This window comes from Miscanthus floridulus, chromosome 6 (genome assembly GCF_019320115.1).
Source record: "Miscanthus floridulus cultivar M001 chromosome 6, ASM1932011v1, whole genome shotgun sequence".
NCBI lineage: Eukaryota > Viridiplantae > Streptophyta > Magnoliopsida > Poales > Poaceae > Miscanthus > Miscanthus floridulus.
Genome location: NC_089585.1, coordinates 15,229,849 through 15,252,845, shown reverse-complemented (window position 1 = coordinate 15,252,845; position 22,997 = coordinate 15,229,849). Strand labels below are relative to the sequence as shown.

General features: G+C 43.9%; 1 protein-coding gene and 1 pseudogene across 1 annotated transcript; both read left to right on the top strand.

The window, feature by feature from the left end:
- The first annotated feature begins 1,626 nt into the window (after positions 1 to 1,626).
- Positions 1,627 to 22,180, top strand: LOC136461728 (serine carboxypeptidase II-1-like; annotated as a pseudogene).
- On the top strand, positions 2,354 to 9,316 carry LOC136461727 (uncharacterized). Its single transcript, XM_066461033.1, has 2 exons — positions 2,354 to 7,523; positions 8,575 to 9,316. The coding sequence occupies exons 1-2, from the start codon at positions 6,003 to 6,005 to the stop codon at positions 8,578 to 8,580; spliced, it is 1,527 nt and encodes a 508-aa protein (XP_066317130.1). The 5' UTR covers positions 2,354 to 6,002; the 3' UTR covers positions 8,581 to 9,316.
- Positions 22,181 to 22,997: the final 817 nt, after the last annotated feature.

The window sequence follows — 22,997 nt, the reverse complement described above, 5'->3', positions numbered from 1 at the left end:
GTCCCCTAGTCGACATCCCCATACGGATCCTAGGCTTAGCCTAAGACATCTCATCATACGTAATACAATACAACGAAAGATACAGGACGTAGGATATTACATCAAGCTGACGGTCTGAATCTATCTAAATTATTGTCTCTTACGTTCTGTGTCACCGTCTAGTTCCCTCACGCTTACCTCCACCCGTTGACATATCCCTCGGTGCCGGACGTATCTCGTCGACAGTCCCAGGCGGATACTTCAGAAGCAAGTGGCTACCACTGGATGTTCCACTTCAAGCCTTGATCCAGTGGTCGGGCCTGCCGGCGTCTATGGCGACCTGGAAGATGTCGAAGCCCTGCGACAGCGCTTTCCCCGAGCTCCAGCTTGGGGCAAGCTGGTGCTTATCAGGTGGGATGTCAACAGCACTTCTCCTGATACACCTGTTGGCTCAAGTAATGCTCGTGAAGCGGTACAAGAGGATGATGGGCCTCGGCGTGGCGCGCGAGCTCAGCGGCCCAACCTGCACGTCCAAGGCCCAGAATGGGCATAAGTGTCTGCTAGCTAGTGCCGTGAACTGGTAGGATAAGTAGTCGAAACAAGGAGAGAGGAATCTACTATGAACAAGCATATTGCTCCTCTGTAATCACTCTTCAGTTTCTAAACTCTAAGATTCATCAGGTGCTGCTCGATCCCAGATTCTATGCTATCCTTCCTATACTCTGTTGCTTACACCCATCACGTGTTTTTCCCATTCGAAGTCACATCCAAATGCTACCACAGGTCTATCATCTAAGATCCATAAATCTACGTCCAAATTTCACCTAGCTTGTTCTCGTTCCTCCCGAGCGTGCCCCGTGTCAGAACCACATGGTCCTCAATGTGCCACGCCATTCGCAGCACAACACCGAGCTCCATTCTTACTACTAGTTACTAGTACTACTACTAGTGTACTAGTACATGTTCATCTTCCTCGGCCTCGCCACCTATTCCGTTCCCGCTCGACGGCAGATGAGATGTCACTGCTCCTCCGATCGATCCATCCATGGAGGAGGTCGCTGTGCGTCGACCACAAATAATTAAAGCTACCACCATCCTCCCCGCGGCTCCGATCGAGCTCGATCGCCAAAGATGCCATTAATTAATGCCACACTCGCCACGACGAGCCTCGCTTGCTTCTTCGCCGATGGCTCGACGCGCGCCATGCCACCATCACCATATATAGCTGATAGCTCCGTCCGTGCCTCGGTGGCCGCTAGCTTTCGACCGGCTGCTGGCCAGTCACTCACGTGGACGTACGTACGTACGAGATATCAGACGACCCCACAAATCCACACATACGTACGGCTCCACGACGCTGCGAATCGTCGCCAACCTTCGTCCTCGTCCTCGTCCTCGTCCCCAGTACCCTTTCCTTTTCATACACGTTCGAATTTGTATGCGTAGTTGTATTGCCAGCTAGCAGGATACTCCCCCCGCCCACGAAAGAATGCAATATCATGGCAATCATTCAGAGCCGAGATAACCAAACAACATCAGTGTATTGTTGGCCACAAGACCCAACCAACCACGCACGCGTGCATGCTCTCGACGTTTCCCCCGTTCCGTTCCGTTCCAATAATTGGCTCAGCTCACTATCGCTTAGCCCATCCCTCATGTATATATTTGCTCTGCAGCTCTTCTCCAACCAGTCCGGCACGTACTGATGATTCCCCTACGAGCGCCACCACCAATGGCGGCCGCAACTGTCCTGCTGGCAGCCATACTGGTGCTGTCCCTGTCCTACTGCTGTGCGGCGTCCGCCGCCACCACCGTGACGGCGGCGGCGGAGTCGGACCGCATCGACAGGCTGCCGGGCCAGCCGCCGGTCAACTTCTCCATGTACTCCGGCTACGTCACGGTCGACGACGCCGCGGGGCGGGCGCTCTTCTACTGGCTCATGGAAGCCTCCGGCGTGCCGGCGGACTCGGCGCCGCTCGTGCTCTGGCTCAATGGCGGGCCCGGGTGCTCCTCTGTCGGCTACGGCGCTATGGAGGAGCTCGGCGCCTTCCGCGTCAACCCCGACGGCGAGACGCTCTCCTTGAACCCCTACGCCTGGAACAAAGGTCCAGTTTTGATGCCTTTTTTTTAAAAAAAAAAAATCCCTTTTCTTTGCGCACTACTCGCCTATAGTTTGTCCAAAAGAAAGGTGTATAGTACTATAGTAGCTTGTTATATATCCTCCATGTTTGTCATGGTGGCGATGGATGGATTATATTGGTTTGCTTGCAGTGGCGAACGTGCTGTTCTTGGACTCGCCAGCCCGGCGTCGGCTACTCCTACACCAACACCACCAACGATCTGTACTCTGCCGGTGACAACAAGACAGGTGAATTGCCGGAGTAGATATCTCTCTAGTTCTTTACTGCATCTATTCAATTCTTGTTGTTAGGCTACTATACATAGTCGCCTACGGTTGCTGGAGCAATTGGTAAGCCTTGGCGTCCTCCGCGATCAAAGTTTGAATCCTTGGTCAGACGAATTTCTGGTCGACGGTGTGGAGAAAAACTCCCTCGCCTGTCCCACGTTTAATTTAATTCTAAACCACAGGTAAAATGGACCGGTCCTCTCACCGGATAACAGGCCCCTGTGTGCGGGCGAGGCATTGGGTTCTAGGGTTTTCTCGGGATGGGTAAGAAGTCCTCTACCTTAAGTTAACCCCCTCGTAGCCCGAGTTTTTTACTATACATATAGTCATCCGCCATGGTACTATTCAACGTACAACAACACACACAGTCGGTGAGCAACAGGCCAACTAATTACTGACAATGACTTACCACCTTCTGTCCAAAACTATAGACCGTTTTGGGTTTTCTAGGTACATATATTTTGATATGCACCTAGATATACGATATGTCTAAATACATAGTAAAAGTTGTGTATCCATAAAAGCTAAAACGACCTATAAATTGGAAAGGAGGAAGTACTACACTTCAACCCACCTCAATCCACACGTAACAAGGTAGATTGGGCTGGCGGTGAAAAATTAACAAGTTTTTCACCACAAATACATGTAGATTAATGTGGATTACAGTGCAGCTAAACAAGGCTTTAGAGGTATCTTGTTGTAGAAAACATCAATCACTACCACAAGACGGAATAGCCTTAAGAGCCCCAAAAACCTCAAAGAAACTATGAAAACAACCAAGGAATTATTCATGGCTGGCAACCCTCACGGAAGGATGACTAAGAGTAGATCAAAGGAAATTCAATTACCTTGAAGGCCGATGGTAAAAATGATATACTTTTCATAACATGGAGAAAACAAAGACGAGATGAAATTTTCCACAGCATCAAGGAAATATGACAATTGTCAAGCATATGTATTTTCTTGGGGGCCAATCCCTAAGGTATTTGTACTGTCCTCTAAGGATATATATAGAAAAAAAACTCTTGTGGAAGAATCGATCCCATCACACAATTTCCATGCATGTGTGCAGTTGGGAATCAAACTTTGAAAGGTCCTAATATGGCTAGAGGGGGGTGAATAGCCTATTAAAAATTCTATAAATCAACTAGAGCAATTTGATTAGTATGATAAATAGCGTAATGTAAACTTGCTCTAGCTCTACAAGGGTTGCAAGCCACCTATCCAACAATTCTAGTTGCAATGATTACTTAGGCACACAAACTTGCTACTCTAAAGAGCTCAACTAGATGAATGTGAATAATAAAGCAAGCTCTCAATTCTAATTACACTAAAGAGCTTGTATCAACTAGTTTGCAAGAATGTAAATAAGTGAGTAGGATGATTATACCGCCGTGTAGGGGATGAACCAATCACAAGATGAATATATAGCCAATCATCGGAAGAATGCCAAAGACAAGAGACAATCGATTTTCTCCCGAGGTTCACGTGTTTGCCAACACGCTACGTCCCCGTTGTGTCGACCAACACTTGGTGGTTCGGCGGCTAAGAGGTGTTTCACAAACCTCGTCCACACGATAGGACACCGCAAGAACCAACCCACAAGTGAGGTAACTCAATGACACGAGCAATTTACTAGAGTTACCTTTCGGCGCTCCGCCGGGGAAGGTACAACTCCCCTTACAATCACTGGAGATGGCCACGAACAATCACCAACTCGTGCCAATCCTCCACCGCTGCTCCAACCGTCTAGGTGGTGGCAACCACCAAGAGAAACAAGCGAAATCCGCAGCGCAACATGAATACCAAGTACCTCTAGATGCAATCACTCAAGCAATGCACTTGGATTCTCTCCCAATCTCACAATAATGATGGATCAATGATGGAGATGAGTGGGAGTGCTTTAGCTAAGCTCACAAGGTTGCTATGTGAAAGTGCATTTGCCCCCTATGTGGGTTTTGGTGTATTGATGACATCCAAATTAGGGACTAATGTCATCTTAATGAGATATGTTGCAGTTATTAGTCCCATGAAAGATTCAAAGAGTTGATAAAGATGAAATGGTATCCCTCAATTCTTGAAGTTGTAAAGGCGGACGAATTCAAAACGATCTCCAAAGGTTTTAATTTTGTTTTTGAGTTTAGGATCCGCCGCACTATAAAGAGGGATGCAAGCTTGGTTGGTCTGAGGAAGATAGAGTGCTCAAGCATTTAAATAAAATCAAAATTGTGTCACTCTAGCACTTCACGAGCACATAGAATAATTTTCTGTGACTTTCGGTGTCGGAAGTCCCGACGTAAGTCGGAACTCCCGACAGTCGGAAGTCCCGACCTAAGCCAGGGGTCCCGGCACCTGTGCTTCTGACTGCTCGCTGTCTGTGCACGTCGGAAGTCCCGACGTTCGCCGGGAGTTCCGACCGTCGGAAGTCCCGACGTTCGCTGGGAGTTCCGACACTGACCTGACCCAAGCCGGGAGTCCCGGCCTCAGCAGTGCTGGCTGTTTGATTAACTGTACACGTCGGAAGTCCCGACGATCGTCGGGAGTTCCGACCGTCGGAAGTCCCGACGTTTGCCGGGAGTTCCGACACTGACTTTCACCCGTGGACTTCTGACCCTTTGGGAACAGTATTTTATGCTAACGTCGGAAGTCCCGGGATCTGCGTCGGGACTCCCGACGTAGATCTGAACGGTTGGATTTTCACTTGGAGTATAAATACTCCTCTCTTCACTTCTAACCGTTACGGACTCATTTCACAGTTGACTCACTTTGTGCTGAACAGCTCCCAAGCAACCAAAGCACCCCTCTCATTCCCCCTTTGCTCCAATCTTCGATTCCCTTAGTTTTTGAGTAAAAGGAGAGTGGATTAAGTGAGAGCATCACTTTGGAAAGCTTGAGCACTTGATTTCTTTGTCAAGCCGGTTGTTTTTGCGTCTATTACTCTTGGGGCTTTGCCCCTAGCCGGCTAGGCGTTGCCCTAGAGCTTCCATCTTGTGGAAGAGCCTTGGGAAGTTTGTATCACCCTTCGATTTCTTAGTGGAAAGCTCAAGTGACCTTTGTGGTCACTTTGAGAGAGGCAAGGAGGTGGAAAAGACTCCGACCTTAGTGGTCACCTCAACAACGAGGACGTAGGAGCTCCTTTGTGGGGTTGCCGAACCTCGGGATAAATCCTTGTGTCCCGCGTGCTTGTTGTTGTTGTTGTGATTGCTTGAGATTACTTGTATGTGTTTGTCTTCTTGTCTCCAAAATCTCCATTTTAGGGTTTGGACTCGATCTACGGTTTGGAGGCATTACGGCGTCAAGGGAGTGACCCAACATCTTCACCAAACTACTAGGAAGTGAGGTTGTAAGTTTATTTATCCGCAAAGTTAAATTTGGCACTGCTTTTGTAGTTCACGTAGGCGTCGGAACTGCTGACGTTTGCGTCGGAACTTCTGACAACGTCGGGAGTTCCGACCCAAACGTCGGGACTTCCGACAGTGGCTGACAGATTTGAACTTAGCATTTGCAGTAAATTTTTAGATACGCCTATTCACCCCCCCTCTAGGCATTGTTAGATCCTTTCAATTGGTATCAGAGCGAGGTCTTCTCTTTGCGTTTCACCACGTGAGAAGAAACAATGTCGGAGACCGACAAGATGCAAGCCGTTGCCGTCGAAATGGCCAAGAAAATAGCTGAAGAGTTGATGAGTACTCAAGTCAAGCTCTTTCAAGATGAAATGAAAAAGATGCAAGATGAGATGAGCAAGTTGAAGGAAGAATTGAGCAAGAAGGTTGATGATGCAATAAGTGGCAAGAATGATATTAGTGACAAGAATGAAGCAAATAAAGATGCCGCTAGTGATATTGGAGCCGGTGAGCATGCTCATGGAAAAGGAATATATTCACACATGAGTTTTGACTATGGACAAATCATGAAAAGTTCAACACTCCATACTCCGTCCGTCAATATTGGCAAGCCACCTCACTTTGATGGAACAAGATACACCGATTGGTCTTACAAGATGAAGATGCATCTAATAGCCGCAAGACTTTGGGAAGTTGTGGATGTTGGTGTGATGATTCCTACCGATGAAGATAGAGAGATAACTCCGGAAGAAGTGCACAACCTTCATCAAAATGCACAAGCCGTAGCATTGCTTGTGTCAAGCTTAGCTCCGGATGAGTTTAGAAAAGTAAATGGAATGGAAAGTGCAAAGCAAATTTGGGATACTTTGAAAGTATCATTTGAAGGAGATATAAGTGTGAGGAAAGGCAACATAGAGTTACTTCATGGTGAATTGGAAAGATTTGTATTCTTGCAAAATGAAACAACACAATCCATGTTTGATAGGCTCATGGCATTGGTCAACCGCATAAGAGCTCTTGGTAGCAACGAATGGGATGACAACAAAGTTGCTAGAAAGATGTTGAGAACCTATAGAGCCAAGAACAACATGCTAGCGTCCGTGATCATGGAAAGGCCCGGTTATGATGAGATGACACCTCAAGAAGTTCTTTCAAAGCTCAAGCATCATGAGTGTCTAGATGAAGATGCAATCAATGCTCACAATCAAAATCCTAATGCAATAGGATTCAACAAGAGTGTCGCCCTTAAAGCAACTCAACAACATGAAGGTCAAGTTTCAAGTCAAGAAAAGAAGAAGAAAGTGAAGGATGATTCCTCAAGTGGAGAAGAAGATTCCGATGCGGAGGTTGCATTTGTGATTAGAAATCTTAGAAAGTTTATGAAGAAGAAAAGCAATCGCAAGACCTATGGTGATGGTAAGAGAAGGTTCAAAAAGAGATTTTGCTATGGATGTGGTCAAGTTGGTCACTTCATAGCCGATTGTCCTAATGAGAAAAGGAAGCACAAGCATGACAAGGATGAAGACAAGAAGAACAAAAGCAAGAAGAGAGGTGAAGCTCATATTGGGGAAGAATGGGAGTCAAGTGATAGTAACTCAAGTGATGATGAGAAGAAGAAGAAGGGAGCCGCAAACATCGCTATCCACCACTCTTCTTCACCGACCATGATCTTCCCCTACTCAACTTCACCACCAAAGCTCTTCGCCAACCTATCTTCATCACCGAGGCTCTTCTCCAACCTCATCGACAACGACTACTACACTCCAACTTGTCTCATGGCAAAAGGGGAGAAGGTACATACTACACCCGTTTCCTCTAGTGATGAGTATGATAGTTGTGATGATAACATAGAAGAAATTGAAGCAACCATGATAAAGAAATTTGGTAAAAAGGCATTCACTAAAATAAAAATGCTAATGAAGAAATTAGAGAAGAGGGATAGATGCTTAGAGTTGCAAGGAGATATAATTACTCAAGAGAGAGAGAAAAACCTTGCACTTGAAGCATCTATCGCCGAGGAAAAGATGAAGGTTGAGAAGTTAACCGTTGAATTGTCTTTAGCCAATGACTCAATTGGGAAATTGACTAAGGAACATTCCACGGTTAATGATCAAATAGCTAGCCCTAAGAATGAAAAGAGTATAACTCAAGAAAGCCTCACAAGCTTGAAAGAAAAATATCAAAATCTTGAGCTAAACTATAGTACTCTTTGGGCTAGCACTTCAACTTCTCCTAAGGCAACCGAAGTCTCTAATGTCTCCACTAGTGATGGTTGTAAAAGATGCTATAAAATTGATGTAAATGCATATGCAACTAACCTTGTTGAGTTAGAGAAGAAAAACAAGGAGATTCATAGGTTGGAGATGATATTGAAGAATGGGTGTAAGTGTCAAGAGCAATCTAACAAAACTATATACAAGTCATCAAGGCACCCATCGATCAAGGAAGGCATTGGCTACAATAGGTATGATGGAAAGGCAAATGGAAGGAATATAATAAATGGTGTGCCTTGTGTGAAGTTCAACAAGGGCGTTGCTCTTGATGAGCTTATATGCAAGGCCAACAACAAGGTATACATTCCAAAGATTCAACCTACAAATACCAAGACAATCAAGACAAAGCAATCCGATGTCCTCAAGCCACAAGCACCACTTCCACGGTGCTATGCTAGTGACTATATGTGTTGTTGGGGCAAGGATGGTAAGATTGTGGTTAAGTATGTTGGTGCCCAAAAGAGAAAGGAAATTATGAGGAGTGTTTGGGTGTCCAAGTTTTATGTGACAAACCCCTTAGGACCCAAATCTTTTTGGGTACCTAAAACAAAAGCATAATTTGTTTTTGTAGGAATAATCCTCCGGTGGAACAAGTTGGGTGTTGGATAGTGGATGCACCAATCATATGACCGGAGAGAAGGACATGTTTACATCATTTCAACCAAGTCATGATCAAAGTGGAAATATTGTGTTTGGTGACAATGGAAAAGGTGAAGTACTCGGTTTGGGTAAAATTGCAATATCAAATGATAATTCCATTTCCAATGTCTTACTTGTGAATTCGTTAAGATACAATTTGTTGTCCGTTTCACAACTTTGTGAGATGGGTTACAATTGTCTCTTTACGGATAAGGGTGTGGAAGTCTATAGAAGGGAGGATTCCTCTATTGCATTTATGGGTCATTTGAAGGGGAAACTCTATCTAGTTGATTTCACATCAAATAGAGTAAATCCCGAGACTTGTTTAATGGCAAAATCTAGCATGGGTTGGTTATGGCATCGCCGACTTGCCCATGTTGGGATGAGGAACTTGGCCAAACTTCAAAAAGGCGAACACATCCTTGGACTAACAAATGTTTCTTTTGAGAAAGATAGGATTTGTAGCACATGCCAAGCGGGAAAACAAGTTGGAGCTAAACATCCCGTCAAGAATGTTGTGACAACCGAAAGGCCATTGGAGTTGCTTCACATGGACATATTTGGACCCGTTGCTTATATAAGCATTAGTGGTAACAAATATGGCTTTGTAATTGTTGATGATTATTCTCGTTTCACTTGGGTATTCTTTTTGCGTGAAAAGAGTGAAGTCCAAGGAATTTTCAAGAAGTTTGCAAAAAGAGCCCAAAATGAGTTTGTTGTCAAAATCAAAAGAGTAAGAAGTGACAACGGGATGGAGTTCAAGAACACCAACATTGAAGAGTTTCTTGATGAAGGAGTCAAGCATGAGTTTTCGGTTCCATACACTCCACAACAAAATGGTGTTGTGGAGAGGAAAACCCGAACGCTCATAGAAGCCGCAAGAGCAATGTTGGATGAGTACAAGACCCCAACTAATTATTGGGCGGAAGCGGTCAACACGGCATGTCATGCCATCAACCGCTCATATCTTCACAAGATAAGAGAGAAGACCGCCTACGAACTTCTAACCGGTAAAAAGCCTAAGGTGCACTACTTTAGAGTTTTTGGATCCAAGTGTTTCATACTTAACAAGAAATCCAAAAGTTCTAAGTTTGCACCAAAGGTTGATGAAGGTTTCATGCTTGGTTATGGTACTAACGAACATGGATATCGTGTTTTCAATAAAACCACCGGTTTGATTGAGATAGCGGTAGACGTGACTTTTGATGAAACCGACGGCTCTCAAAAAGAGCAAGTCAATGTTGAGAATGTAGGTAATGAGGAAGCCCCACATGAAGCAATCAAGAAGCTTGCTATTGGTGAAGTGAAGCCCGTTGAAGACGAAGATGAAGACCATGTTGTGCGTAATGATCTTGATCCAACCATTCATCATGTTTCATCAAATGAACATGGTGAAGCCTCCGCAACAAGAAATAATCAAGATGGGAGATCAAATGAAGCACAAGGTCAATCTCATGAAGATGGTGTCAACAATGAGCGAGCTCAACCACAACTCAACAATGAAGAAAGAAGTGAAGTCAACCCTCCGCAAGCTCATGATTGTGATCTTCCAATCAATCATGACTGTGATGATGATGATGATGATGGCCCTATCCAAAGATCAACTCAAGTGCCACATCCTAGAGTGCATCAATCCATTCAACGGGATCATCCCGTTGATAACATATTGGGGAGCATTCGACGAGGGGTAACTACACGTTCCCGTTTAGCAAGTTTTTGTGAATATTACTCGTTTGTTTCTCCTTTGGAACCTCGTAGGGTGGAAGAGGCACTTGATGATCCGGATTGGATGATAGCCATGCAAGAGGAGTTAAATAACTTCACTCGGAATGAAGTCTGGTCCTTGGTGGAAAGACCCAAGCAAAATGTGATTGGAACCAAGTGGGTTTTCCGCAACAAGCAAGATGAGCATGGCGTGGTAACAAGGAACAAGGCAAGGTTGGTGGCTCAAGGATTCACTCAAATTGAAGGCTTGGATTTTGGGGAGACCTATGCACCGGTGGCTAGGCTAGAATCAATTCGTATTCTACTTGCCTATGCCGCCCATCATGATTTCAAGTTATATCAAATGGACGTGAAGAGTGCATTTCTCAATGGCCCCCTATCCGAGTTGGTGTATGTGGAGCAACCACCGGGCTTTGAAGACCCCAAGTATCCAAACCACGTCTACAAGCTCGACAAGGCGCTCTATGGGCTCAAACAAGCCCCTAGAGCTTGGTATGATTGTTTAAAGGATTTCCTACTCAAACAAGGTTTTGAGATAGGAAAGGCCGATGCTACTTTGTTTACTCGCAAAGTCAATAATGATATCTTTGTTTGCCAAATATATGTCGATGACATAATATTTGGTAGTACTAATGTGGCTTTTTGTGAGGAATTTAGTAGGATTATGACAAATAGGTTCGAGATGTCCATGATGGGAGAGTTGAAGTTCTTTCTTGGATTTCAAATCAAGCAACTCAAGGATGGCACGTTCATAAGTCAAACCAAGTACACCAATGACATGTTGAACAAGTTTAACTTGGACAAGGCCAAGCCCATCAAGACACCCATGCCAACTAATGGACATCTTGATCTTGATCAAGGAGGAAAGGACGTCGATGAAAAGGTATATCGCTCCATGATTGGATCACTCCTTTACCTTTGTGCATCTAGGCCCGATATTATGCTTAGCGTGTGCATGTGTGCAAGATTTCAAGCTAATCCGAAAGAATGTCATTTGATGGCCGTTAAGAGAATTTTTCGGTATTTAGTGCACACTCCTAATCTTGGCTTGTGGTATCCTAAGGGCTCCACTTTTGAGTTACTTGGCTATTCCGATTCGGATTATGCCGGTTGCAAAGTAACCCGAAAGAGTACTACCGGAACTTGCCAATTTATTGGTCGTTCCTTGGTGTCTTGGAGCTCTAAGAAGCAAAATTCCGTTGCTTTGTCCACCGCCGAAGCCGAGTATGTGGCGGCCGGCGCTTGCTGTGCCCAATTACTTTGGATGAAGCAAACACTAAAGGACTTTGGATGTGAGTTAACCAAGATTCCACTTTTGTGTGACAACGAGAGTGCCATTAAGTTGGCAAACAACCCCGTAAACCACTCTCGAACAAAGCACATAGACATTCGGCATCATTTTTTGAGAGACCACGAAGCCAAAGGAGATATCGCCATTCATCATGTGAGCACCGAAAAACAATTAGCCGATATCTTCACAAAGCCCCTAGATGAGTCAAGATTTTGTGCTTTGAGGAGTGAACTAAATATCATTGATTCTCGTAACGTGGCTTGATCCCTTGCACACACATTTTGTTTGATCTAGTTAAGAGAAAAGAATTGTGAAAACATTGTATGTCACTTTCAAAATCTACTTTGTAATTTTCATGAGTGACTATTGTTTTGTATTGGATGAATGAAATCTAGTCACCTGTGAAAATCTTAGTGTCCATCATATTTTTGCCCCACATGATAGAGCGAGTACAGGTTAAGGTGTTTTTCTGTTTCCCTGCGTCGGAAGTCCCGACTTTCGTCGGAAGTCCCAACGGCCGGGAGTCCCGGCTCGCGCCGGAAGTCCCGACCGCCGGAAGTCCCGGCGTGCGCCGGGAGTTCCGACGCAGATCTGACTGCGCCGGATTCGTTACCCGCCTCCTTTATAACCGGCCCCCGTTTTTTTACTGCGGTTTCTTTTCCTCTACCGACGCCGACGCCGCCCTGGCTCCTCCTCGCGCCCTCCCCTCCCACCGCCGCCCCACCTCGTCCTCCGGCCTCCTTCTTTCTTCCACCGCCGCCGGAGGTTTTGCCGGTAGTGCCGACCTCCCTCCCTCCCTCCCTCCCTCCCTCCCTCCTTCCACCGCCCGTGCCCTCGTTTTCTTCGGATTGGGGAGTTCTTGTTGTTGGTGTGGAGGAGATTCCATTGGTGGAGGAGATTGTGCCCGTGGATTTGTTCGTCGACGACTGTGATTTGGTTCTCTTCATCTCTTCCGTTCTCGTTTCAAGGTACTACCATGGTGTTCTAACCCTAAATCCAATGTACCTTTTGTTTTGCCTCTATTCTTTCTTCCTCTCTACTCCTCTATCTCCCTTGTTTGGATGTGTGTCGTGATTTGAAGCCCCATGAATGGGATGGTCACCGTGTGCGCCGGAAGTCCCGGTGACCGTCGGGAGTTCCGACCGTCGGAAGTCCCGACGTACGCCGGAACTCCCGGCTGTCGGAAGTTCCGACTTTGGCCGGGACTACCGACCCTATGGTGACCACTCCATTCCTGTTTCTTCACTTCTCGATGTTCGTTCACCTCTCCTTGTTTTGTTTCTTAGTTCCATTTTGTGTTCTACGCAGTCATGGAAGGTGGTAGTAGTCCCTCGCGCCATCGGGAAAAGCATTCCAAGAAGACTCAAGATCGTGCCGCTGTTCCCAAGCCGCTTGGCCGCACCAAGGCGTCTTACTCGCGTGGTGGTGCTGGTGGTTCCCGTGGCCGTGGCCGTGGCGACCAGGGGTCTTCTGCTGCTGCCCCTCCTCCTGCTCCTGCTCCTGCTCCTGCTCCTGTTGGGGCTGAGCCGATGGTTGATGAAGAAGAAGAAGCGTTGGACCGTGCCGGACGCACCCTTGCTGTTCCACCGCCTCGCACCCCGTCTCGTGGTCCGTCGGGGACAAGTCAGCTCGTTCCTTTCACCGAGGTGTCGCCGATCATGAGGGAGCCCTCCATGGCTCTGAATCCGGCTGGTGGATGGACTCCTCCCCTTCCAGTGGATTATCAGCACCGTGTCAGGGACATCCGATACAACAGAGGAAGGAACCTGTATGCAGAGGATGAGAAAGATCTCCGCCTTGAGTATCGTTTCTGGCACCCCTTCCATTATGATTTCTATGATTCCATTCTTTATTGGAAGTTTTTGAAGAAGAAGGAGCCACCGGTCCTTCACATGAAGTGCATTGATGCATATTCTCTTGGCAAGTACAAGGAACCCGAGCTGGAGCAAATGGTTCGAGATATAAAATCAATGGGGCTGTACTACCTGCTACAGTTTAGGAAGAATTGGAACAACGAGCTGATTTGTCAGTTTTATGCTTCTTATCATCATGAGAGAGACCAGACCAGTGCCGTGGACATTATTCACTGGACCACTGAAGGCAAGCACTATAAGGTGGACTTCGTCAATTTCTCTTGCCTTCTAGGTTTGGGTCACAGCGACCGGAGTGCCAATGAGTTGACTGAGTATGAGGATCTTGCTTTGGAGGAATATCAACACATGTATCTTGAGGGCCACAGAGCTGATGGACAGACCACATTTCTGAAGCCATATTATTATGTTCTGAACAACATCCTGAGACAGATATTGTATCCGAAGGTAGGTGACTCCACCTTCCTTCGTGATGATTCCCAGAAGGTGCTTCAGAGATTTGGAGATGAGTTTGAGAAGTTCTCCATCAGTCGATACATTTGGAACAAGATCCATGATGCTACGGAGGACCCGGTAAAGCATCTTCCCTATGCTCCGTACATCATGCATATCATAGAGCAAGTATCCGGCATCTGTTTTCCCTATGACTCTCAGCATAAGCTCCTCAAGATATCCAACAAGACCTCTATCGTTGCCGCTAGAGAACTCAAAGAACAAGCTGGGGCAGCCCAAGCTAAAGGGAAAGGTCCATCGGCTTCTCGCTCTCGCCATGGTGCTGCCACCACTACTGCTGCTGCTACTGCTCGCTCATCCAGCGATGAGCCCCTGTCTTCGTCCTCCTCCGGAAAGAAGCCCAACAAGTTCAAGTTTCTCATGACCTACATGTTTGGACAGTGTTGTGCTAGTGCTCAGCGTGAGAACGACATGCAAGAGCGGCTATATCGGTTGGAACAGCAAGCAGGCATTGTATCTTCCCCTCCGCCGCCATTTGTGCCTCCTCATGATCCGTTGGCTTTATATGATGAGGCTTGTGCGGCGTACGAAGATGATGCTTCTTCTCGCCCACATGGCAAAGGGAAAGCAACTGAAGACGATGAGGAATATCAAGAGGAAGAAGATGATGAAGAAGACGACGATGGTGAGGAAAGTGACCAAGGCGATGATGATGACTCCGATGATGAGTAGTTGGTTTCTCATGAGGCCTACCCCTTTTGGCACTTGTTGACAAAGGGGGAGTGTTAGGCTTTGATTTATTGTAATAAGTTAGTTGGTCTTTATGTTTTGGAACTTTAAAACCTTTAGCGTGTATGAACTTTGTCGTGTGGTGGCAACCGTGTGATGGACAACTATCTATTTATATGTGTGTGATGGATGATTATAGGATAAGTAATGTTTTAATCTATCTTATTTGCTTGTGCTTATCTCTACCTGTCATGATGAATGTTTTTGTATGGCCATGTATTGCTTCAAGTTTCTACTTTGAAATCTTGGCCATCATATTTACTTGTTGTGTGAAATAACATGTCATATTGCATCTCTTTTCACGTCTATATACTTGTTCACACACACTTGTTGCACCCCACGGATTACAAAATTTAGGGGGAGCTTTTGTCTTGGTGCATGCAAAGCATGTATACATGGGTCCAATTGAAATTCAAATTCATGCATACATCAAGGGGGAGCTCTCCATAAATTTTGGGGTTCAAAAAGTTTTAAATTCTTTCATTCCTATAAAAGCCTAAGTTGGTTGTCATCAATTACCAAAAAGGGGGAGATTGAAAGTGCATTTGCCCCCTATGTGGGTTTTGGTGTATTGATGACATCCAAATTAGGGACTAATGTCATCTTAATGAGATATGTTGCAGTTATTAGTCCCATGAAAGATTCAAAGAGTTGATAAAGATGAAATGGTATCCCTCAATTCTTGAAGTTGTAAAGGCGGACGAATTCAAAACGATCTCCAAAGGTTTTAATTTTGTTTTTGAGTTTAGGATCTGCCGCACTATAAAGAGGGATGCAAGCTTGGTTGGTCTGAGGAAGATAGAGTGCTCAAGCATTTAAATAAAATCAAAATTGTGTCACTCTAGCACTTCACGAGCACATAGAATAATTTTCTGTGACTTTCGGTGTCGGAAGTCCCGACGTAAGTCGGAACTCCCGACAGTCGGAAGTCCCGACCTAAGCCAGGGGTCCCGGCACCTGTGCTTCTGACTGCTCGCTGTCTGTGCACGTCGGAAGTCCCGACGTTCGCCGGGAGTTTCGACCGTCGGAAGTCCCGACGTTCGTCAGGAGTTCCGACACTGACCTGACCCAAGCCGGGAGTCCCGGCCTCAGCAGTGCTGGCTGTTTGATTAACTGTACACGTCGGAAGTCCCGACGATCGTCGGGAGTTCCGACCGTCGGAAGTCCCGATGTTTGCCGGGAGTTCCGACACTGACTTTCACCCGTGGACTTCTGACCCTTTGGGAATAGTATTTTATGCTAACGTCGGAAGTCCCGGGATCTGCGTCGGGACTCCCGACGTAGATCTGAACGGTTGGATTTTCACTTGGAGTATAAATACTCCTCTCTTCACTTCTAACCGTTACAGACTCATTTCACAGTTGACTCACTTCGTGCTGAACAGCTCCCAAGCAACCAAAGCACCCCTCTCATTCCCCCTTTGCTCCAATCTTCGATTCCCTTAGTTTTTGAGTAAAAGGAGAGTGGATTAAGTGAGAGCATCACTTTGGAAAGCTTGAGCACTTGATTTCTTCGTCAAGCCGGTTGTTTTTGCGTCTATTACTCTTGGGGCTTTGCCCCTAGCCGGCTAGGCGTTGCCCTAGAGCTTCCATCTTGTGGAAGAGCCTTGGGAAGTTTGTATCACCCTTCGATTTCTTAGTGGAAAGCTCAAGTGACCTTTGTGGTCACTTTGAGAGAGGCAAGGAGGTGGAAAAGACTCCGACCTTAGTGGTCACCTCAATAACGAGGACGTAGGAGCTCCTTTGTGGGGTTGCCGAACCTCGGGATAAATCTTTGTGTCCTGCGTGCTTGTTGTTGTTGTTGTGATTGCTTGAGATTACTTGTATGTGTTTGTCTTCTTGTCTCCAAAATCTCCATTTTAGGGTTTGGACTCGATCTACGGTTTGGAGGCATTACGGCGTCAAGGGAGTGACCCAACATCTTCACCAAACCACTAGGAAGTGAGGTTGTAAGTTTATTTATCCGCAAAGTTAAATTTGGCACTGCTTTTGTAGTTCACGTAGGCGTCGGAACTGCTGACGTTTGCGTCGGAACTTCTAACAACGTCGGGAGTTCCGACCCAAACGTCGGGACTTCCGACAGTGGCTGACAGATTTGAACTTAGCATTTGCAGTAAATTTTTAAATACGCCTATTCACCCCCCTCTAGGCATTGTTAGATCCTTTCACTATGTCAATGAAAATGTGCAAAAAATTTGGCTTCAGCCGGCCAAGGGGCTTTAAATAGAAGCCCCCATCAAATAGAGCCGTTATACCCCTTCACTGGGCAAAACGCGCTCTTACCGGATGCTCCGGTCAGACTGACCGGACCCTAGACTCAGCGTCCGGTCCACTGATTTATGCCACGTGTCATTCTGAGTTAAAACTGAACCATCGGATCACAACGGCTAAGTGCCGACCGAACACTCCGGTATTACTGATCGGACGCTAGAGCTTCAGCGTCCGGTTGAGTACAGTAAGGGTCCAAATCCGTTTTTTCTTGACCGGACGCGTCCGATCCACCTCGATCGGACACGGCCCAACGTCCGGTGGTATACCCTAGCTACTGTACCACCAGGTCAGCGTGACCGGACGCAGACAGTCAGCGTCCGGTGCATTCAGATCCAGCGTCCGGTCACTTGACCGACGCTGGAATCTCCTCTGTCTTCTTCACCCTTGCTCATATGTGCTAACCACCAAGTGTATCACCTTGTGCACATGTGTTAGCATATTTTAACAAATATTTTCAAGGGTGTTAGTGATTCACTAGATCCTAAATGCATATGCAATGAATTAGAGCATCTAGTGGCACTTTGATAACCGCATTTCGATACGAGTTTCACTCCTCTTAATAGTACGGCTATCTATCCTAAATGTGATCACACTCACTAAGTGTCTTGATCACTAAAACAAAATGGCTCCTACATTTTATACATTTGCCTTGAGCCTTTTGTTTTTCTTTCTTCTTTTCCAAGTTTAAGCATTTGACCATCATCTTGCCATCACCATTGTCATGATCTTCACCATTGCTTCATCACTTGGAGTAGTGCTACCTATCTCATAATTATCTTGATACACTAGGTTAGCACTTAGGGTTTCATCAATTATCCAAAACCAAACTAGAGCTTTCAAACTTGCAACCTAAGATTTCACGTGAACCTCACCTACCACTGCACCCCAAAGTTACTTATGACTAAATGATGTTTCTTTGCTTTTGTATTCACTTTAGTGAATCTTGTCATGATTACTTGAGACCCTGATTTCAACTGAAAAAGATTCAACTAAAAATTTTTAGATCTCGTCAAGTACTACAACTTTGGTTTGTCATATCTCCATATGAGTTCGTTTGGAAATTTAAAAAAAATGAATTTCAAACTTTGTGAACTCAAAACATAATTTTGGACTTTACATGATTTCGAATGAAAAAGTCACACAACTACAAAGTTGGAAATCTCTTTGAGCTCTACAACTTTGATGGACACTTTGTCTTCATCCAATATTAGTATGTTGCATGCTAGCTTTAAAACTAACATCTCAAGCTAAGTGCTAATACACGTTCTCTAGTGCATAACAACTCAAAAAATTTATCTTTTGTTGGATTAATGTACCAAGAAAAAACTATATTTCATTCCAACATGTTGTTCCCTGTCAGACACAGTCAATGCACACATGGAAACAGACCTACAGACAGCCTAGATAGTAGTCTTCCTTCTATAGGAGATTTTGTAATCTGTTCTGTCCTGTTGTATGATATTGATATCTCAAAAACCTATAAACACATCTATACGTTGTGTATATATACATGTTCCAATATCGATGAGAAATGAGTTTGATTCTCCAAAATACTTTTCACTTTCACAAGTGTTGTTGTTCTTGCTCTTATGGATGTTTCTTGCTAATGTTGTTCTGCAGCTCATGACTCCTATGCTTTCTTGATAAATTGGTTGGAGCGGTTCCCGCAGTATAACTATCGTGATTTCTACATCGCTGGAGAGAGCTATGCAGGCCGGTGAACTACCATAAAAATATGTTAACTCCATATGTGATAGAGATTGTGTGGTTAATGGTATCTAGAGATTAGATATCTGTATCTCGAGCATAATTTGGTGTGATGTTTATTTTTCAGGCCACTATGTCCCTCAACTGTCTCAGGTAGTGTACCAAAACAACGAAGGAATTGAGAATCCAACCTTAAACTTCAAAGGCTTCATGGTTAGAACTTCTTGAGCTCATATTGTATTATGGTCCCATAATTAATTAGAAATAACCAAGTGTTTGGTCAATGCTCTAGGTTGGAAATGCGGTAATTGACGATTACCATGACTACAAGGGCACATTTGAGTATTGGTGGACACATGGGCTTATCTCTGATGAAACTTATGTGAAGTTGTGGGAGACTTGTAAATATGATGTGTCTGAGCACCCCTCTGAGGAATGTCAAAAAATCTCTGAAGTTGCCGAGGCTGAGCAAGGGAATATTGATTTATACAGCATCTACACGCCTACTTGTAATAAGACTTCATTGCATAAGCGTAGGCAAATAAGGGGAAGAATGGTATGTTTGAGTTGATACCAAAATTCATGGTTCACTTATAGCTAATGGTAGTCTTGTATATTGTATTCTCCCTAAGGTTCTTTTGACTATGTAGGTATCTACTGTATTATTCATATTAGCTCATCAACATGTGCTCCAGCATGGCCTAGAATGTTAAGTTACATAAGTATTAAATATTTTGTGGATAAATTTAGTGTGTATAACTAATCAAATTAATTATCTTTACTCTGTCTCTCTCTCTCTAATCTGTAATAGAATACCCATTTAGATGCTCTATAATCTCTACTCAGTAGTGATAGCTTTACCAATTATTTTATATGTATTTTCATTCTTTGCATTGCACCACTGTGTGTTTTTAATGTGTATTTAGTAGGTGGTTTAGATGTAGTTTTTATGATTACTTATGTTTTCATTACAACAATAATGGATATTTATTTAGAAAATAAAGTATATCGAATAGTTATTATTATTTATGATGGTTAAAATTGAGCGTATTAATAGATAAATGTTTCTTGTTATTATGAGAATTTCTAAGGTTTATTTTTATATTGAGGCTCCATTTTGGACCTCCAGTTAGCAATATTAAGATATATGTTGTCATCTTTTGCTTAAGTTATATAAGGTCTTGTTGCATCCCATTTTTTGAGATTTCAAATCTATATTTTGGCTTTCACTTGTGATCTTATTAGTTGTAGCAATTTTTACATATGTTAAGTTGTGACTTTAGTGCTTATTGTATCTTTTATTCAAAAAAATCCTAATATTTTGTTAAAAACTTATATAAATCACACACTGTCGTCGTTACATTAAAAGTAAAGCATAAACTCTATGTGCCACCGACCAAGTAAACAAGCACAAGTGAGGATAGATATTTATTTTAAAACTTTATCAATTATGAAAAATCTTAACAAAAAACGTACCAATGATAATAAATTATGTAAGCTGTTACTTATAAGCTATATATAAGTTTTGACCAAAACATTATGACATACTCAGTATCAAATACTAGTTTTGACCAGAACATTATGACATCAAATATTGCTGATTTAATTCTAGGTACTCTATGTTTTTACATAGTAATATTACTACAATTATGATTCTTCAGCCTAGCAAATTCAATGTCTTGAGTGTCGTGGTGCAGGCTAAAATGGTTGTTTATATCATTTAGTAACAAACAATGTACTCATTTGGTTCTAAATTTTAAGTCGGTTTTCTTTTGTAGGTGCATAGCTTTTACTATGTATCTAGATATAGTCCATAACTCTAATATAAAGCATACTTTATGGTTATTGAATTATTTTGCACAATAGGTTTTATTGGCATTTCGGCATAGATTTGGCAATATTTTTAGGTTACTTTTATAACGACAGAAGTTGGTAATTTAGATACAAATTAAAGGTCTCATTTTATATTGTCTTTCATAAAGGTATATGTGGGTAATGTAAAAACTAATTTAGGGTTTAATTTGCTTTATATTTTATAACGATATATGTGGGTGAGATGTAAATTTAATTAGACATTTTATATTATCTTTTATAATGGTGTAGGTAGGTAATAATGTAGATACAAAGCAGAGGTTACTTTATGTACTTTTATGTATTTTTTATAATGGTAGAAGCGTGTAATTTTTTTAAAAAAAAGGGTAGAGATTATCTAATGGTTATATTGACGAGTATGGTTTGAGTGAGCAAATTAAAGGCCAAATGTTTCTGATTATTGTGATATTCTCTAAGATTTATCAGCTCATGCATATTGACTGCACATTTGTTCAAATGTAGCCCTGGTTGCCCGGAGGATATGATCCCTGCACCGAACTGTACTTCACAAACTACTACAACTTACCCGAGGTGCAGGAAGCTTTCCATGCCAATGTTACTGGAATACCATATGCGTGGATAGGCTGCAGGTCTGCTAAAATGCTTTCATCTTGTTTAATTTTGGTCCACTAGAATACCAGAGTACTATGCGTCAATTATTGATAATTTGCACTAAACTCCACTGAATCTTTTCAGTGACCCAATATATGAATATTGGAAAGATTCACCGAGGTCCATGCTTCCTATTTACCGTGAACTTATCTCGGCGGGCCTAAGGATATGGGTCTTCAGGTACATTGGATTTCTGTCGTTGAGATCATGCATGGCTTCTTCTGAATCCTAAATCTTTGACAGTCGCAATGAGTTGGTAATAAATGAGTGTGGATTTTAATCTTCTCTTATTACATTGGTCAATTTAATTTGGCAGCGGCGACACAGACTCTGTCGTCCCCCTCACTGCTTCAAGATACTCCATTGATGCGCTATCTCTACCAACGATCACAAAGTGGTATCCTTGGTACTACGACGAAGAGGTCAGTCTGGGACACCACCACTGCATCAAATCTGGCAGTCCCGATCTTTCGAAAAAAAATCTGGCAGACCCATTGCCCTCTCAGCTACATACACTAATCATGTCTGTAATGGTGTGGATCATGCTTATCTGCAGGTTGGTGGATGGTGCCAAGTGTATGAGGGTTTGATGCTGGTGACGGTCCGAGGTGCAGGTCATGAGGTTCCCCTCCACCGTCCACGGCAGGGCCTGAAGCTCTTTGAGCACTTCCTGCGAGACGAGCCCATGCCCAAGCCTGTTGAGAGTGTCCAGTCATACTAGAATTTGTTGTCTCGCTTGGCTTGATATGAATAATAAGGCCGGACTTGGCAATCCATCTTCACAGATTCGCCACCACATTTTCAGGTGGGCATGTTGTATATTTCCACCTGTCCAATCAATAATCGACGTTGGCCAAACGTCGCGCTCCTTTTAATTTGTTTCATGAGTGACTTTCTGAAATAATAAGCAGAATAAAATGGTGCTCGCTAGAATGAGCTGATTGTATCTTTCCTTTCGAGTTATTTTTTATAGCACCTAGTTTGGCACACTTTCACGTTGGAAGATCGAAAGTGGTTGCTCCAGAAGTTGTAATGGCAAGATTGGTAGAGCTCTGCTCCCAGCTTCTTTGGAGCGGATTTTACGGATGACTACCAAACGCTTTAAATGCAATTGGATTTTAGTAGGAAGTTGACGAGTATTAGTCCTCCGGTCCAATTCCCTGTGTGGGCGAATTTTTAGACGAGGGTTAAAAATATCCCCTCGACTGTCCCATTGCTTTGTCTATGTTTCATATCCCTTTGACCCTTTCTCGTTCTAAGGCCCCGTTCGGCTTATCTTGTAATCCGCACTATTCAGCTTTATTTTTCAGCAATGTTTTTCCCTCACAACAGTTCAGCAAGAACAATGTTTTCAACTAATTCAGTCAAGTTTCAGCAAGCCGAACGGAGCCTAAATCTACGTCCAAATTTCACCTAGTTAGTTGTTCCTCACGAGCGCGCCTGTCAGGACCACATGGTCCGCAGCGTGCCACGCCATTGGCAGCACAACACCGAGAGCTCCATGCTTACTAGCTACTAGTTACTACATGGAGCTAGATTGTTCATCTTCCTGGCCATCAACTTATTTTTTAGACCAAAGACATCACCCAGCTTTATTGGAAGCCTAACGAAAGCCAATAGTCACTGTTTGGGTTACCAGCTTACAATGTAGGCCAACACAGTTAAAAGAATTCGAACTAAGCTCAACTCACAGGTTGAAACTCAACAAACTAAGAGCAAACTCGACAAACTAAGCAGCATCTAGTAAAATAAGGTATCAGACTCC

Coding starts and splice junctions, on each gene's coding strand:
- LOC136461727 (XM_066461033.1), top strand. CDS start 6,003: ATGTCGGAGACCGACAAGATGCAAGCCGTTGCCGTCGAAATGGCCAAG.